General features: G+C 53.0%; 1 protein-coding gene across 2 annotated transcripts in view; it reads left to right on the top strand.

Annotated features, from left to right (window-relative positions):
- The window catches only part of GALNT2 (polypeptide N-acetylgalactosaminyltransferase 2), a 174,395-nt gene that overhangs the window by 96,681 nt on the left and 60,810 nt on the right, over positions 1–16,904 (top strand). For both annotated transcript variants that reach the window (XM_073219930.1, XM_073219931.1), the window contains one exon: positions 15,687–15,840. In XM_073219930.1, the coding sequence (XP_073076031.1) occupies positions 15,687–15,840 (154 nt within the window). The remainder of the gene's footprint in view (positions 1–15,686; positions 15,841–16,904) is intronic.

The raw sequence follows: 16,904 nt of genomic DNA, 5'->3' as shown, positions 1-16,904 counted from the left end.
CTCACTTCCTATTGTCTGAGAAAGTATTTCTCCTTCACTTTTGAAGATTAACTTCACAGTACAGAATTCTCGGGTGGCAATTTTTTTCTCTCAACAGTTTGATACTTGATTCCACTCTCTTGCTTGCATAGTTTCTGGGGAGAAGTTGCTGTTTCTTTTTGTTTCTCTAAAGCTATTTTTTCTCCTCTTTTTTCAAGATTTTCTTTGTAGTGTTTTTTTAAATCGTGAATTTTTATAGTCTGAATATGCTATGCCAGGGTGTGGGTTTTTTGTTTGTTTTGTCTGTTGTTTTGGTATGTATCCTGCTAAGGTGTTCTCTGAGGTTCCTAGATCTGTGATTTAGTGTCTGGCATTAATTTGAGGAAGTTCTCAGTCATTATTGCTTCAAACATTTCTTCTATTCCCTTCTTTCTTCTATGGCACCCCCATTATACGTGTGTGACACTGTAAGTCTGGGGAGAAGAAATCCCGGGGCAAAATACCTCTAAAACTGAAATCAGTCAAAGGGACAAATAAAGTTTAAAATCCGTTTATTGCTCACAAACTGCAGTCCAGGGCATCTCTCCTGCTCCAGCAGAAGCAAAACCGGCCCTCCCCTCCCCTCTCACATACAGATAAGCCGTCCTTGCGCAGGTAATTACCCACTGATACGGAGATGAACTTCTCTCCACCCCAAGGAATGACCAAATGCACTAAAGCCATACTTCTCTCCGTCTCTGAATGCCTATTGATATACAGATGTACCAAAGCTAGGCGAGATATTCTGGAAAGATTACAATTTTACCCACATACACCTTTTGTAGTTGTTCAATGGTTGTTGTATGTTCTGTTCCATTTATTTCTGCTTTTTGTTTGTTTGCTTTTGTTTTTTAGTTGGAAATTTTAGTTCAGCTCTTCGGTTAGAAGTTTCTGTTGTGTTCTCCAGACCCTCTCCCCAGGTGGGTCTAGGCCACGAATGAGCCCACCAAAGCCCTTCCTCACTTCTGTCACATTGTTTTGCTCTCTGGCACTTCTTTGGGGTTCTGTCTTAGAGTTTCCATCGCTCTGCTTCCCTATCTGTCCGTTCTTCCGTGTTGTCTGCCTTTCCCACGACAGCCCTTAACATGCTGTGCCAATCGCAGTTGTTTGGATTCCTGGTCTGACAATTTCAGTGTCCGTGCCACAGTCTGGTGTTTGTTCTTGCTTTGTCTCTTCAAATGGTGTTTTTTGCATTTCAGTGTGCCTTGGGGTTTTCTCTTAAAAGCCAGACCCCTAAAGTACGGAGTAAAAAGAACTCCAGTAAATGGGACCTTAGTAGCTGTGGTGAGATGGGGTGGAGGGCAGACATGGCATTGACATTCACCTGTTAGTGAGCCTGGGCCCCAGGCCACGAACCTCACGAATGCTTCTCACATTTTCTCCCACTTAGGAGGGCCAGGCTGGATAGACAGAGGGGGCTGGGACGGGCAAGAGTTGGGGTTCCTGTCCCCCTCACAGGGTGCCAGGATGGGTGGAGTCGAGTGTTCCCCCTTATGAGGGGCTGGGACGGGGATGGAGTCGGGGATTCCCTTCCCCCATATGGGGGCCTTGGACAAGCCGGAGTCGGGGGTTCCCTTCCCCCACATGGGGGCCTTGGATGGGCCGGAGTTGGGGTGTTCCCTTCCCCCATGTGGGGGGCTGTGATGGGCCAGAGTTGGGGGTTCCCTTCCCCCACACGGGGTCCTGGGACGGGCCTGAGTCTGGGGTTCCCTTCCCCCACACGGGGTGCTGGGACAGGCCGGAGTCGGGGGTTCCCTTCCCCCACATGGGAGCCTTGGACGGGCCCGCAGTCGGGGGTTCCCTTCCCCCACATGGGGGGCTGGGATGGGCCGGAGTCAGGCGTTCCCTTACCCACATGTAGCCCACGGCGGCCCTTGTTGCAGGCTCGGTCCTGGTCGTTGGTCCTGCCCGGGTAAACCGCTGAGGCCGCGGGCAGGCCTTCTGCCAAACAGGGGGTCCTGGCGTGTATCCGAATGGTTCCTGCCTCCCCCCACCCCTGCTGCAGGCCCGAGGGCACCCACCTGTCGCCCACGTTCCCTGTGAGGACCTGGTGCAGCTCCCGGAGGTCAGGCCCCCAGTGCACCCTGCACCGTCACCCCCAGGCCTGTCCTCAGCCAACTGCACCACTGCCCCACAGCTGCGCTCTCGTTCCGGGGCCCAGGTCCCCGCAGGGGCCCCAAGCCGCTCCGCGGTGGTTCCCTGCATTCCCCTGCGGGTCTCTCCCACGTCCGGAACAGCCGTGTGCCCTCGGGCCTCACTTCTCGGAGGGACCTGAGAACTGTTGGCATTCCCCTCGTACAGCCCTTCACCTGTTACCAGCTTGGTGTGGTGACCTCCTCGCCCCTCCCAGGCTGGACCAGAACCCAGAAGTTGGTCCATGAAGATTTTGCTTTTGTGGTGCCGGGAGTCTGTATATTGTTGTTTCTTACTGAGGCTGGACAAACGTCAGGCCTCCTCCATCAGCGCCCCCCCACTGTCCTGTCCTGTCTGTACTAAACATGACAGTGTCATACTGGGTTCTGTGAGGTCTGCCCCCCCTCTTCCTCCCTAACTCCTGGCAGCATCATCAATCCGGGCTGCAGCCCCCTTCTATATAAGATGGCATCACCCACACAGTGGGGAGCATCAGAACACAATACCGAGTTAACAAGCATTTCTTTATCATAATAATAGGATATACTTCTGTGTGGATCAGTGTATCAGAAACTTCCGGTGGGCTGTCTTTATTAAAAAATAAGAACAAGTGTTTCCGTGGATTCTAAGACACGCATGCAAAGGGAATGAGAACATCTTCAGTGCGTGTACTAGATGTGACCACTGAGAGTCACACTCTGTAATCAACTCAGTGTGGCAGTGACCCTGGCCTTCATATTCTTAACAGTTGATTTTCTTATCTCGTAGTAATAACTTTTGATGAATGCACTATGTCCTTTTATTTTGTCAGAACTTGTCTTTTGTTTGTTGTTGAAACCCTTTTTCCTATTAAACCAGCAAACACGAGTTTTACCTTTACAAGTTGTTTTGTTATGGTTAAGAAATATATTTTCCCCAAGAATGGTGGGTGCAGCCAGATTTCTGTGGCCTAGGAGAAACCCCTGGTCACAGTACTTCCCACTGTGTAAGTGGGTTGTCTGGATCCGCCCGCAGCTTCCTGTGGTCTAGGTGTTGGGTATCTAGCAGTCCTAGGCAGATGGGAGGAGGTGGTGCTGAGCTGAATATAGGAACCCGGTGTCCTTCCGCTGGGCCACAAACCCTTTGACGATGAAGGAGCCAAAGCAGAGATCTCAGTGATGCCCCCAGCCATGGGCTCCGACTTTTTTGACCATATACTCTGTGAGCAAGAAGTATTTTGATTATACATCACCCCCATATATGTTAACATATCCATAAGCTATATACATATTACCATACTCATCTATTCATACATTCCAAAGTGTATTTTAAATAAGATAATATAAAGGATTAAGAAAAATAAATGAAAGTGCTACTATTTTCTTTCTGTACCCCAGAAGACTGTCTTGTGTGGCCCCGCTTTGGAGACCACTGCCCTTAGCCATGGCCACAAAAGTCTAGATTACCGTTGTACCTCAGTTTCCTGTCCCAGCCCGCCCTACTTTTGGGAGAAATCTTGAATTTCAATAAAGTACCCCAGCCAAGTAGCCATGTCAGAGGGAGGCCTGAAGGCTGGGGTCCTGGCCTGGATTTTCTGCTGGAACTTCGGTCTCCCACGTTCAGCAGTAAATTCGTGAAGCGTAAAGGGCACAGGCCAAGTTCTGCACGTAGCTGGGGCGCAGCTGAGAAGGGCCTCGTGGGCAGCACACTGGCCAAAACCGCCCATGGGAAGGCCAGCAGCTCACGTGCCAACAGCCCAAATCCCGTGTTTCTTTAAAGACCCATAATTTCTTCACCTGGGTCTTCAGTCAAAACCCAGGCATAAAGGAGGTCTGGAAGTGGAGGTGAGCGACCTGGTGGCATCATCGAGTGGTCCCACCCAGGTAGTGCCTGCCAGGCTCCGTCTGTCTGACTTTTAAGTGGTAAGCTCAGGGGCCTTAAGCACATCCACACTGCTGTGCATTCATCGCCACCATCCATCTCCAGAATTTTTCATCTTCCCAAACAGAAACTTGGTCCCCATTAAACACTAATTCTCCACTTCCCCCTCCCCTAGCCCCTGACAGCCACCTTTCTGCTCTGTCTCTGCGAGTCGGACCACTTCAGGGAGCTCCTGTAAGCGGAATCACATAGCATCTGTCCTTCTCTGATGGGCTTGTCTCGCCCAGTGCAGTGTCCTCAGGTGCGTCCGGATTGTAGCCCGTGTCAGAGTATCTTCCCTTCCTACGGCTAACCGCCCTTCCAACCCCGTGAGCTGCGTCGTCCAGGTAGCACTGTGTGACGGCTGTAGGGCAGCTAACTCCACAGGGCCCCTCATGATCCACGCCTGAGCCCAGCAGTCAGCTCCACGTCATCATTGGGAAAATAAGCAGCTCTGAGTATCCTTAGGGAAGCATCTTTATAAAAGCAAGCAGTATGTTTATGGTAGAAAAGTTAAATTCAGATTAGCAAAAATAAGAAAATTATTCACACATAATTCTGCCACCCCAAAATAACCAGAGCTCCTCTCCTGTGCGTTCCTCCAGACCCACTCTGGGCTCATATCCAGGTGCATTCGCCACGTGACTGGAGCGCGCTGGGCCCTGGCTGGGGAGGGCTTGAGCCCTGGGCACAGTTTCTAAATCAGCTCCTGGGACTTTCAGTCTTCCCATAAATTCTTACAAATGCTACCTTAAGTGGTCCACTAGGTGAGTAATATCGCTGAGGATTTCGGGATTAGCTAGGAGGCCTCCACACGTGTCCCTCTCTAAGGGCAGTAGCAGCTCAGGGTGCTTCCCAACCAAGTCTGGCATGGGGACACCACGCTCCTCCGTCTTCCTCCTGGGACAGCTCAGGACAGGCTGCAGGCGGCCCCTACCAGCTGCTGCATGGACATTTTTACAGATCACTGCATTTCCCCTGTTTCTTCCTACGCTATTATATCATAAACACCTTTTCACATCCATAAATGGCTCTTGCATAGCACTTACAATAACAGCAACGTTTCCATTACCATAGGCTCCTTGAATTTATCCTGCATTGTAGGGACGTATAGAGGGAGGGTTTCTAACCGGTATCCTTAGATGTAAATCTTCGTATGTCCTTAATTATGTCCTTGAAATAATTTCCTAAAAGTGAAATCGCAGGGTCAGTGCCAATACCCGTGTTTAAGGATTTTTTTTGCTCTTATTTGCCAAATTGTCCTCCAGAGGGGGCCTATTCCCTTGCACCCTAGCTGACATTAAAAAACAAACCTGTCGTGTTTCCCATTTTCAGATGTGTAAGAAAGTAAAACTGAGGATGTAGATCAGGTTAGTAGCTGCAAGTGTGACAGAGCTATTAAAATAGAATCATCTGGAGCTTTCTTAGTAGAAATGTAGCATCTAAAGCAATTCAGATGGTACCCAGTGTCGTCCGTGCTGCCGGGCCATGCCTTGAAGGATTTTGTTCTGTTCTGGGCACAGGGTTTTCAGAGATGCTTGTGAATCCGCATAGGTCCAGATGATGACTCAAATGGTGAGGGGGCCAGAGACAGCATCCGGTGAAGAACACGTGAAATAAGTGCATGTTTTCACAGAAGGGCTCAATCGGGGGAAATGGGATTGTGGTCCCCATGCATTTTTGAAAGGCTGCCATACAGAAGAAGCCAAAGACCATTTTTTTGTTTGAGATTCCAGAGTGGAAGCTACAGGCAAGCAGTTTTTGTTGTTGTGTGAGGAAGCCTGTGCCACCAATTCCAACTGTCCCATGGCCTGGGCCCCTTTTGGAGTGGTGAGTCCCCATCGCTGTGAACCCAAGGGCTGCGGGCTGCACATTAGGGCTTTTAGAGAAGAGGTTCTCACACGCATACGGAGAGAACACGCCTGCTTCCTCTGACTCCAGCAGCTCACGGTGTCCTCATTCAAAGAGGGGCACATGGCTGCAGCTCAGCCCCATCGCACTGGGGGGCAGGGCCGGGGGAGGCCGTGCCTGTGCTGTGCCCCTGGAAAAGATGCATGTGGGGAAGTGGGACCTGCACAGGTGTGCCGGCCTGCTCCTCTGGGCTGCCCTCGCCTTTCACCCTCTTAAAAGTGGGTCTGGAAGGATACAGACTTATGGAGAGGGAGACCTGAGTTCGAGTCATCATTCTGTCATCATGTAGTGTGACTTCTAAGTCTCGGTTTCCCCATCTGTAGAACGGGCACAGTCGCAATGACCCCCGTTTTACAGGGTCATTGCATGGTGTGCGTGGGGTCTGTGTCAGGTGGCAGTCCCACAGTCACAGACGTGCTCTCTCTCTCCTCCCTCTCGTGTCAGCTTTGGCTCTGGGAGCAGGTTCGCGTCAGTGCTTCTGCTAAGATTCGGAGGAAGTGGTCCATCGGTAGAACCCACATACAGCAGACAGGATGTGTCATGGTTAGACACTGTCACAGACAGAGGAAAAAGGGAGAGTTTCTATTTAGAATTAGGAGAAGAATATATGAAGATTCCTTAACTTCAAGCGAGGTGTAGATTCATAATGCAAATCAGAGCATTTTTTTATTTTTTAGTTATTTGATGGCACAGATAATTTAAATAGATGAAGAGTGTTTACCTGCTAACATCTGTTTTTTTTTCCCTCCTATGTTATTTTAAATAGCTTGTAATCACTTCTTTGAATTTCCTATTTTTTTTTTTCATCCTTAAAAATGGATTGTGCAGAGGATTCCTTATTTCGGGAGACAAGAGTCTCACAGGGGAACAGAATTTCCTGTCACACCAGGAATCCGGTGACAAATAATAAAGCATTATTTACATGCCTTTGCCATTTAAATGCAGATGTTTGTTTGTAATCCAGGCGTTTTCTGGCCTCCTCTTTCACAGTGCAGCATTGTGGCCTCCAGGAAGAATATCAGGACTTCTTTTCTCTTAAGCATGGTAAAATTACATCCCATCTGAGATCAACCAGGAGGTGAAAGTAAACCTGAGAGCTTTGTCCTCTGATTTAAAATACCTTCTGCTTCCCTTCTTGGCCGCATTCCCAGAAGAGGCTGCTCTGTCTTTCGCAGGCTGGCTTCCGTTTGTGTGAGCCGGCCTTCCCACAGTGCACCTTGGTGCCGCCGCACAGCCAGGCATCTCCTGCCACCCAGGTCTGCTGGCCCCGTGGGACCGGCACCGGCGGAGGCGCTGCCTCTGCCCTTGGGCGTCCGGGAGTGGTGGACCCCCAAGGCTGCCCCTGGGGAATGCACCTGCACAGTGATGCTTAGGCTTCCATTTGTTCTGTGATATTAATCCTTTGAAGGTTCATTTTCATAGATTTTTACGTCATTGTTTCTTTACATACCAAGTTTAGTAAAAACAAACATTTTAGGGAAGAAATGACATTGTTTGAAAATGTGGCATTATTTTAAATTAACATTTATCAAACAGGTCATCTAAATGCAAGGAGTTCTCAGATTACAAAGGTGTCTTTTCCAAAAGATCACTTGAGGATTGCTTATTAGGACCCTCGAAGCCGCTTTCCTGTGGAAAGTGGCCGGAGGTGTGTGTGACCCGGTTCCCGTGGAAACGCTGGCCGGAGGTGTGTGTGTGTGTGACCGGGGAACGGCATGCGGAGCGGCCAGCACAGAACCACAGACAGGCGTGCGTCAGCAGAGCGGACCAGCAGGTGGGAGGGGCAGCACGTGGTCTTCACAGTCCACCCTGAGGACCCCCTTCCCCGCAGGGGCCCGTGGAGGTTTCTGACTGTCTCCTCAGGTCGGGGCCGTTTCCAGAGGCAGCCAGCCCAGGCTTGTGAAAAAGTACAGCAGGCGGGATAAGAGGGTATTAGAGCCTAAACTAGGAGAAGGGACTCTGAGAACTCCCAGAAAATCGCTTCCAATGAACTTGTCTCCTCGTCCAGAGCTGCAGATAGACGGCACCGAGAGGACATGGAGTCTGCGCACTGCGCCCTGTGGTTCTGGGAGGGCCGGGAGCAGGCACCATGCCTGTGGGACAGGGGCAGACACAGGGTCCTGCTTCAGCAGCAGGTAGAGGCGGATGGACTTGAGCTCTGTCCTCGGCCAAGTTTTGAGTTCATGAATTAGACAGAAAGGCAGCAAATACTTGCAAGGCCCTGTGACAATAGGTTTGTAGGAAAGAGGGTCAGAATGGAGCTGAGCGTGTGCAAGAAGGAAGAGGAGTGTCCCAGGGAGAGACTGCCGCTGGAGACCCCGGGCCAGCCTCGTGGAGGAGGTGGCCTTGCAGCTCAGCCCACGGGATGTGTGGGGGAGGCACACTGAGAGGGAACAGCCCTGCCTGGCAGCGAGCTTCTGTCTGTCCTAAATACGCGAGATATATGCAAGCGCTGGCTCAGCGGGGATGGCCGAGAGATGAGGCTTAGCGAGAGTTCGCAGGTAAACTGTAGAGGGGAACACGGGCCGACGACCCAAGTGAGCTCTTGGGCATATGAATGGAAATGCAGGAAGGTAAAGGAGAGGGCCCCCCACGGGGCCCCGGGTGCTCTGGGGCTCCTTGTTGGCCAGATCCCGGGGTGACAGCAGGGCCACATGGGCCACATGCACTAGAGGTGGTGCAGGCCTCCGCAGGCGCAGGGTTCACCGCGGCCGGGCCGTCTCAGAGAAGAAAGGTCTTTCTGTGGACAAGGGGCTCACCCTCAGGTGCAGGCAGGCCTTCTTAAGAGGGGCATCGGGGGCAGTGGGTGTTCTCTGGCATCAGCCTGCCTCCTCTTTTTGGGGGATCCCCCTCCGAGGAGCCAGAATCACACTCCTAGAGTGCAGATTTGATCAGCATCTCCCGCTACCATCTTCTATGTCCCCAATATGTGGAGAGGACCACTGGAGCCCTCACCAGGGCTGAGGCTGGGGCTGGGCCCTTCTCCCCACTGGTCTCCCTGTCTTCACACATCGTTCCCTTCTCCTGATGCATTCTGGGCCCAGCTCCCCCCTGCCCGGCAGGCTCCTGCTCATGCTTCAAGACCCAGCCCAAATGCCCCTTCTCTGGGGCTTTTTGTGAACCTCCACCCCCAGAGCACCTTGCCTGGAGTTAGAGAGTCATCTCGTCTGTGCTCATGACTCAGCATGCCTCCCCAGCCGGGGGGCTCAAGGACAGAGGCTGCACAGCACCTGAGCGCTGACTCAGGGTCAGCATTGGTACTGGTTCCTTCCGTCCAGCTTGGGAAACCAGAGGGCGGCGAATGTCGTCTTCTCCAGAATTAAGGACTTCCTCACAGTGAGCTTGCCTGAAATAGAACGGCTGTGTTATGCTCCCCAGGGCTGCAAGTGTTAGCTGGAACCAAATTCGGAGATGTCCCTGGAAGGGAGTCCTCCAGCCCTGAGACTGTGACGGGGACAGTCTGGGACTCAGCAGGACACCCGGAGGGAGGGCTCCAGCCCCAACGCAGAAACCTGCTCCCATTCCGTCCACATGGGCCAGCTGGTCCCCTTAGGAGCAGAGGGCCGGCGGCTGCATCCAAAGCTTCTGGAGGCCCTCGGGGTGCTGTGGGGGGCAGCAGGGAAGGGCAGAGGAGGGTGGCGGGCAGCAGGGAGCCCAGCCACACTCCTGGGGGTATCCCAGCCCCCATGCTGCTGCAGGTGAGAACCTGAGGGGCCCCCCTGATCCTGACGCAGCCAACAAGCCGACTCATCTCCTCTTAGCAGTTCACAGGGACATGTTTTCCAAACTGGGCTCCTTCCTGACTATTCCTGTTTCCTCAGGAACACCCATGCCTCTGAGCAGACCTTCCCTTTCTCTCCCTGCTCCACGTTGGACGGCGTCCCGTCTCACCTGTCCCTCTGCCTGAAGCGAGCAGAGAATGGTGTCAGGTGTCTCCTCTAACAGGTGTTTTCCTAGGAGCAGCCGATGGGAATGGAAGGTCAGGATGTAGGGGTGTAGGTCAACTTACACATGGCCTTCTCTCTGCCTACGGGCTATGTAGGATCAGGGCGGACACTTCTTATGGGCAAAAATAGGGTGTGATCTCAGTGTGCCTGCCTGTTCCCGCCCACGGCACTCACAGGAACCCTGGGGTGAAGGCGAGGGTCCCCTCTAGTGCTTCCCACTCACTTCTCAGGGTCCAGTGCAGAGGTGTGGGACCCCTGAGGGGAGGCCACAGAGTGGTGTGGTGGGCTCAGCAGTGCCCAGAGACCCAAGCAACACGCGTAGGGTGTTGCATCCAAGGTGGAGATAGTGTTCTGTGTTTGGCCAGTTCTGCCTGTTAAGGCCAGTTGATTTTGTGCAGCAGTCGGTGGCCTAGGAATCACTTTTGCTGGTGGTATGTCATGTGCTTTTTGACGACTCTGGAGGTGGGGTGTTATTCTGGCTCCACATAGACTGTCAGGAGGCAAGCCGAGCTCACACCTGGTCCTGGGCCTGGAGCCCTGCCCGGGTGGAAGTGTCAATTCGTTTGCTTCTCTGCTGGCCTTGCGTGGACATGGGTGGACCCAGGCAAGGCCCTCAGCAGCAGGTGGGCCCCGAGGCACTTGTGTGCCCTGCATGTAAGGTGCATGTGTGGTACTGCAGCCAGGGGTGGCCGAGCGCGTAAGTTGTTCCTTCCCATCGAGCTGGGAGAAGGGTTGTGCCTGGAGCAGTAGGGGAAACAGGGCTGCAGCCAGAGAGGGTTGGGCGTCCCCAGGGAGGCCATTGAGGGCTTGGCTGGGCTGGTGGGGGGACCCTCCTGCTGGCCTTGTGTCAGCGCAGACCACTGGCTTGTCCTTCCCGCACAGAATCATCAGTGAGTATCTGGATCTTACAGAATCAGAGGTTTCAACACTCAAGATCACACAATTCCTCCTTTTCAGAGAAGCCTATCTTCTGGAAATAAAACTTCTCATTGAAATTCCCATAACCTCATTTTCACAGGCCTCGTTGGAGCGATGTGCGCTGTCTCCTCACGCTCCTGAAATGCTGGTTCTGTCTTCCGGGCACCTTTGGGGACGTACTTGTCCCTGTGTTCTAGTGGAAAGTGTCATGTCTTTGGGATATTTTCCATCCACTGTTTCTGCTTAGCTAAGTCTGCTCCCACTAGATTTTCATGCAAAGCTTTTGGTTTTAATGCTCTTTCTGAACATTTTAAAGCAGTGGTGGAAATGCAAGATGATCTATGAATGTCATTTTTTGAAAAGTCCGTATGTTGAGGCACTGTATCTACTGTTCCGACATCTCTCTCTGCCCTCTAGCCTCCGTGGTCCGGGCTGCACATGGGCTGCTTCCCTTCCTGCCGGGATTGGCCTAGGGCATAAGCTCCCTCTGAGAGCCCCGCTCTAAGATTTCCTGCCTCTGCCTCTTAGGGTGTCTTCAACCCTGACAATTCTGTATAATGCAGACATAAGTGATTTCTCTTACAGTTCATTAGCCAGTGTTCCTCAAATTATGGGTGAAAGGAAAGGAGCGACACACAGCAGCAATTCACCGGAGAATTCCGCTTTATTAGGGAAAGGTGCTGGGTTATATAGGAAGGGGCATGAATTGATTGAGGTGTCACTTCTACGGGGCTGGTGGCTGTTGGCTATGTGCTGGGATTGGGAGGGGGGCGAGAGGTGATTGGGCTTCAGGTGGCGCCGGCGGGAACTGAGGATCCCCGAAGAGAAGCCGGAAGTTTGCCATCTTACTGGTGGGGGCCCTTCAATGGGGCGTAAAACCCATATAGGAGAATGTGAAACCAATTTTGTGAATCGCACCCATATAACAACAATAGAACTTAACCTGTTCCCACCTAGTAAGGTGTGAACCTGTGTTTCACTTGCCTGTGTGTGTTTGCATTGGGACATCCAGGACCTGGTGTAAAATGTTATGTCAAAGCCACACGTATTTGAAGGTCAGTGCTGCCTTCTGACATACTGCTAAGCATTTATAATTATCTCCAGTGGAGGGTTTTGTGCTTTGGGGAGGTGTCACTAGGGAAGGCAGGGCGCATCGAGTCCTGCTGAAGATGTTTCTGTGTCAGAGGGATGGAGTCACTGTGCATACCTCTGAGTGTTCACACGGTCTTCGGAGGCTGAAGAAAAATGGCATTTCTGTGAAGTCCCAGAGGGCCTCTCCTGTACCACCCCTGCTCTCTGCGCAGAGCTCGGCTTAAATAGCCCTTCCCCAGGCAGCCTTTCCTGGTCCCCTGATCTCTCCATTAGATTTCTATTAGATTCTTGATTAGATGCTTCCACAGAACTACATTTCTCACTGTCAGAGCCCTTCACTCACTTGTTAATGATACATTTAATATGGTGACTTTATTGTGGTCTGCCCCCTGCCCCTGCCGTCTCCTAGAATGCGACCTGCACAAGGCGGCAGCAGGTCTGCTTTGTCTGCAGCAGCCAGCATTGATGCCTGCGTCCCCACCTGGTGCACACCAGCGGCCAGGGCCACGCCCCCACGGGTGATTGACATCAGGCCTCCTGTCAGCCGTGGGCTGTACCCCTGCCTCACTGCAGAAAGGTCTGACAGCCCAGGGGATATGCAGGTGGGAGGGGGACTGACCTCCAGGGCTCAGCAGAGGCCTGGCCCATTGCCTCTGTTCACCCCACCCCACAATTTCACATACACTGACCAAGAGGGAACCGGCCCCTCCTTTTACTGTCACCAGGGCTGCAGGTGAGAAGCAGGTAGGGCCAAGCAGAACTACAGATGAGACAGCCTCCTCTGGCTGGGGACGGGGCTCCCCAGCTCCGGGGGCCTCAGAGCAAGTTCCTTGTTGCATAAAGAGTATTCAGGCCATTAGACAAGGCGGCGGAACCAGCCCTTTGGAGTCTGTAGAGGTACACCGGGTGTAGACCGCCGCTGAAGCTCCTGCTCTGTGTCAGTCCGTGGGGGCTGAGCCCACGGTGAGGAGGGCCGTGTGCTCCTCGCGCAGGTGGGTGGCTTTGTCCTCTCTGTTCCTGAGAACATACGAGGGTGAAGGGAGAGAGCAGGATCAGTAAGTATCTCTAGGGCTGCCTTCACGTGAAAAACACATTTCCAGAAAAATGTCTTGGAGACATTTCATTTTAGGTGGAGGAAAATGCTGACACTCTGCCTGGCTCTCCTAACCAGACCTTTATGGGAGGCATGGTGCCGCCACCCCAGCTGAGGGGGCTCCTGGGTTTGGGAACCACTTTCCCTTTGGAGAGGCAGACCCCTGTGACCCTGAGGTCGTTTCCATGGCAACCAGCTGTGATGAGACGGGGATTTGGGCAGTGCAGGACCATCCCAACAAGCGGTGGATGAGTTTTTTGATAGAAAATTTACTGCCTGGCCTTGAACAATCGCATCGAACTGAATCTGTTTCCTTGTCTCTGCAACTGAGAGGAACATGACATTGTTTGACTGCCTGTGGAGGGACCAGTGCTGGGAGGGCAGGTGCGTAGGCAGACACGCTGGTACCATGCTGTCCATCTCGGCCAGACGATGCGGCGCTTGGCACGCTGCAGAGGGGCTGTTGCCCCCACACTCCAGCCTGTTCCAGCAGCTGCAGGCAGCCCTGCCTTCGCCTCCTGGACTGGCACCCACATACTCTTCTCGGTCACCCTGCCGTCCTGGCTGGTGTCCTGAGCAGGTGGCTCCCTGCCGCCCCCGGGCCTTTGCTCTTCCACTCCCCATGCAGTTCCCATGCTCTTCCAGAGGCCGCACGGCCTGTGCGTCCTGCATGTCTGCTCAGGGAGGCCCCGTCAGACGCCCCAGGTAAAAGAGCAGTCCTAGAACTGCCTGCCCCGAAACGCCTCGTAACTTCCCAGTGCTTACGACCACTTGGAAGTTCCTAAGCTTCGGGAGTCAGGTCGCTGTGAAGGCTCTCCCTTTTCCTTTGTTTTCTGTTTTTTGTTTTTTTTTTAATTTGCTGTATCTGCTAAACTGTCGCCTAATAGGCCATTAAGTCCTCCTAAAAAACCTTTTTTCGTTTTATTTTACTTATTCATTCTTAAGAAACTTAATTTCAAGGAATGCATAAGTTGCCCAAATCTTTTAGGCAGCAAAGTGGTAAACGAGGGTTTGGGGCCAGGGAGGGCCCCGGTCCTGGTTTCTCCTTGTCCTGAGCCGTCTGTCCGACCACTGTTTTCCCATGGGCGAGCAACCATGCCTCTGCCCTGATGGCCCTCGCCCAGCAGGGTCCTTTCCTCCAGTCCCCACTGTGCCTTGCTTCCAGCACCCCCCTGCCCACAGCCTCCTGGAAATGGCCTGGTCCACACTGCTTGGAGAACCTTGCCCTGGGCCCTCTAGAGCGTTCCGAACAGTCAGGCTGGCTGAGTCAGGGCTGATGTGCGTGTCACCCAGCCCCACCCCCCACCCCAGCCATGTCCCCTCCTGAGGTGAGACAGGAACCATAGATGTAGTCAGAGTAGGGTGAGGGCTTCCAGAGGGGGCAGGGCGGGATATTTTCAGTCAGAGCAATGTAACTACATGCAAGGAAACCCCCCTGCTAAAACTCTATGTTAAACATTGAGCTCTAGAATCATTCTTCAGTGAGATCAGTTAATGTTCCCCAGATAAAGAAGAGTAGCACATGTTTTATTATGCTAATCATTTGTAACCATGTGTAAGATTCACTTTAGCATGCAAAAAGGCCCCGGCCTATGTGCTGTCTTTCCTCCTTCAGATCTGACAGGTGATTCTGCAAACTGAGCAACTAACTTAGCATGCAGACCCAGCTGTAGAGGACATGGTAAAAGGCAGGAAGAATTCCATCTTGAAGATAAGATTGCATTTTAACGCCCAGGAAGTTCAAGAGGCAAGATTCTTTAGCAAGTAGATAATACCTGGGCCCACCTTGGGGGCTGGGCAGGCAGCCTTTTGATATGCTCCCAGACCAAGGTGCCGGTTCCCAGAGAGAAATCAAGGCAGGAAATTCCTTACAGTTAAGTTAATTTTTAATATTCAGGGACCATTTAACAAGTCCCCACCCCTAAGTTTTTTCATGTTCTCGAAAAATCCACAACTGCCTATAAACCCCCTAGACAACGCACCAACGACAGACTCTCTTGTCCCCTCCTGGCGTGAGCCAGGAGCTCTGTCCTTTCACTTTATCTCTAAATAAAAGCCTGTACCTTGCTCTCCTACCTTGACTGTTTGTGAAGCTCATTCTTGGGCTCCGCAAACAAGAACCCTGGCTTCAGAGGGGCACGTGAGCGCGCGCCGGGACTGGCTTCACTCGCCTCGTGGGTCAGACATGGTCACAGCTGCAACGAGTATGCCTGAGGAGGCCCCACTGAGGGAGGCTTGGGCACCCAGTTCTTCAGGGGTGGTATTTTTCCTGGAAACACTTGTTTTTGTGTTACATGATGTTTCATTTGCCCATTACCTTTTTCTGGTGTTATCGTAGCTGCTGGAAAGGTGGATGAGCAGCTAATAACCGCCTTTCACACAAAGTGTACCCAGCATCACACTCAAGCATACTGTGATTGGGAGAGAATTCTGGCCACGGGACAGGCACTTGAGGCCCAGGTCTCCCACATGCATGTTGCAAGCTGTAAGCACTCGGTTTTCCTGTCTGCAGACATGGTGACGCTCGTTTGGGAGCGGCAGCTGATTTGTCGGTTATAGTCGCCGTAGGGGCGGCCCCGGGTCCCAACTCCTGAAGCTGCTACACCCCCGGCCCATGCGCCGAGCACTGCGGCCTCGTGTGCCCTGTCCCACACCCTCTGCTCTGCTCCTTCCAGGGAAAGTGCGATGGCGGGACTTCCACCAGGAGGCCTACGTCGGGGGAACCGTGGTCCGCTCCGGGCAGGACCCCTACGCCCGCAACAAGTTCAACCAGGTCGAAAGTGATAAGCTGCAGATGGATAGAGCGGTGCCAGACACCAGACACGACCAGTAAGTACGGAGCTGTGTGCTCGCCCCGAGTGGAGCCTCCACGCAACGCTGCGGCAGTGGTCATGCCGGGGAGTTGGACGTGCACAGTGTCCTCACCGGGTGGTGCACTGGAACAAATCCCCAGGCCACTGGCAGCGGACTGGGCTCCCAGGAAGTGAGATGCCGTCAGGGGTCGGGTCCCGGCCTCGGGGGTGCCCCTGGAGGAAGAGGAGCGGCAAGGGGGATGCATCACTGGCCTCGTGGCTACTGATCACTTAGTTTTTAAACTCCATCCACAAAAAAGCACAATTTTCCATTACTTGCAACCTCATTGAAAGGAAGAAAATCCGAACTCTTCTTTTTTAGGACAGCTTAAGCTGGGAATGTTCTAGAGATGAGAGAGGAGAAAGGGACTGCTTGCAGGGGAGGTGTTAAATTGAGGAAAACGTGGTGACAGCAGGGACGGGTGACATGTGGGGAGATGCGCTGAAGGGAAATGCTCCTGCTCATGTCCTTCAGCTGCCCTTCAGGGACCTGGGACTGCCGAGGGTGGAGGGCGCCACGGGTTTGCCACACTCAGCTCGGCAGGCCTGCAGACACCCTGAAGTGCCCTTTGTTGCCCCTGCTGAGGAGAGCGTTCCTCTAGCTGCCACCACACCTGTCAGCCTTGCTCATAAGGATCTTTGATAGGGAGGCTGTTGGTGCTGGAATCCTTTGAGGGTTGTTTCATTTTATTAAAAAGCAGGGAGGGCGGCTGTTTCCCTGGGTGCTTGGGCGGCATCCCTGTTCACCCAGTTACTTTTAGGGTCGTTCATCCATCCTGTAACAGCATGGGTCACACATCCACCGCCACTCAGACGCTGTGCTCGGGTGCTGGGGTCCCAGGAAAGTCTCGTCCTGCTCTGGCTGGAGCAGGGTGACAGGCACCCCAAAGTGCAGACCCTACGTGCAGCACGCTGGGCCTGGACAGCCTGCTCCAGCTCAGCCCTTCTGGCCCCACGAGCTCAGGAGAGGCCCAGGGAGGGAGAGCTGTGAGCCAGAGACCTCCTGGAGGAGACACAGCGACGAGGCCATGATGGGCGGCC

This window comes from Manis javanica, chromosome 13 (assembly GCF_040802235.1).
Source record: "Manis javanica isolate MJ-LG chromosome 13, MJ_LKY, whole genome shotgun sequence".
Lineage (NCBI taxonomy): Eukaryota > Metazoa > Chordata > Mammalia > Pholidota > Manidae > Manis > Manis javanica.
The sequence above is the reverse complement of the archived record's forward strand: the minus strand, read 5'-3'. Positions and strand labels throughout refer to the sequence as shown.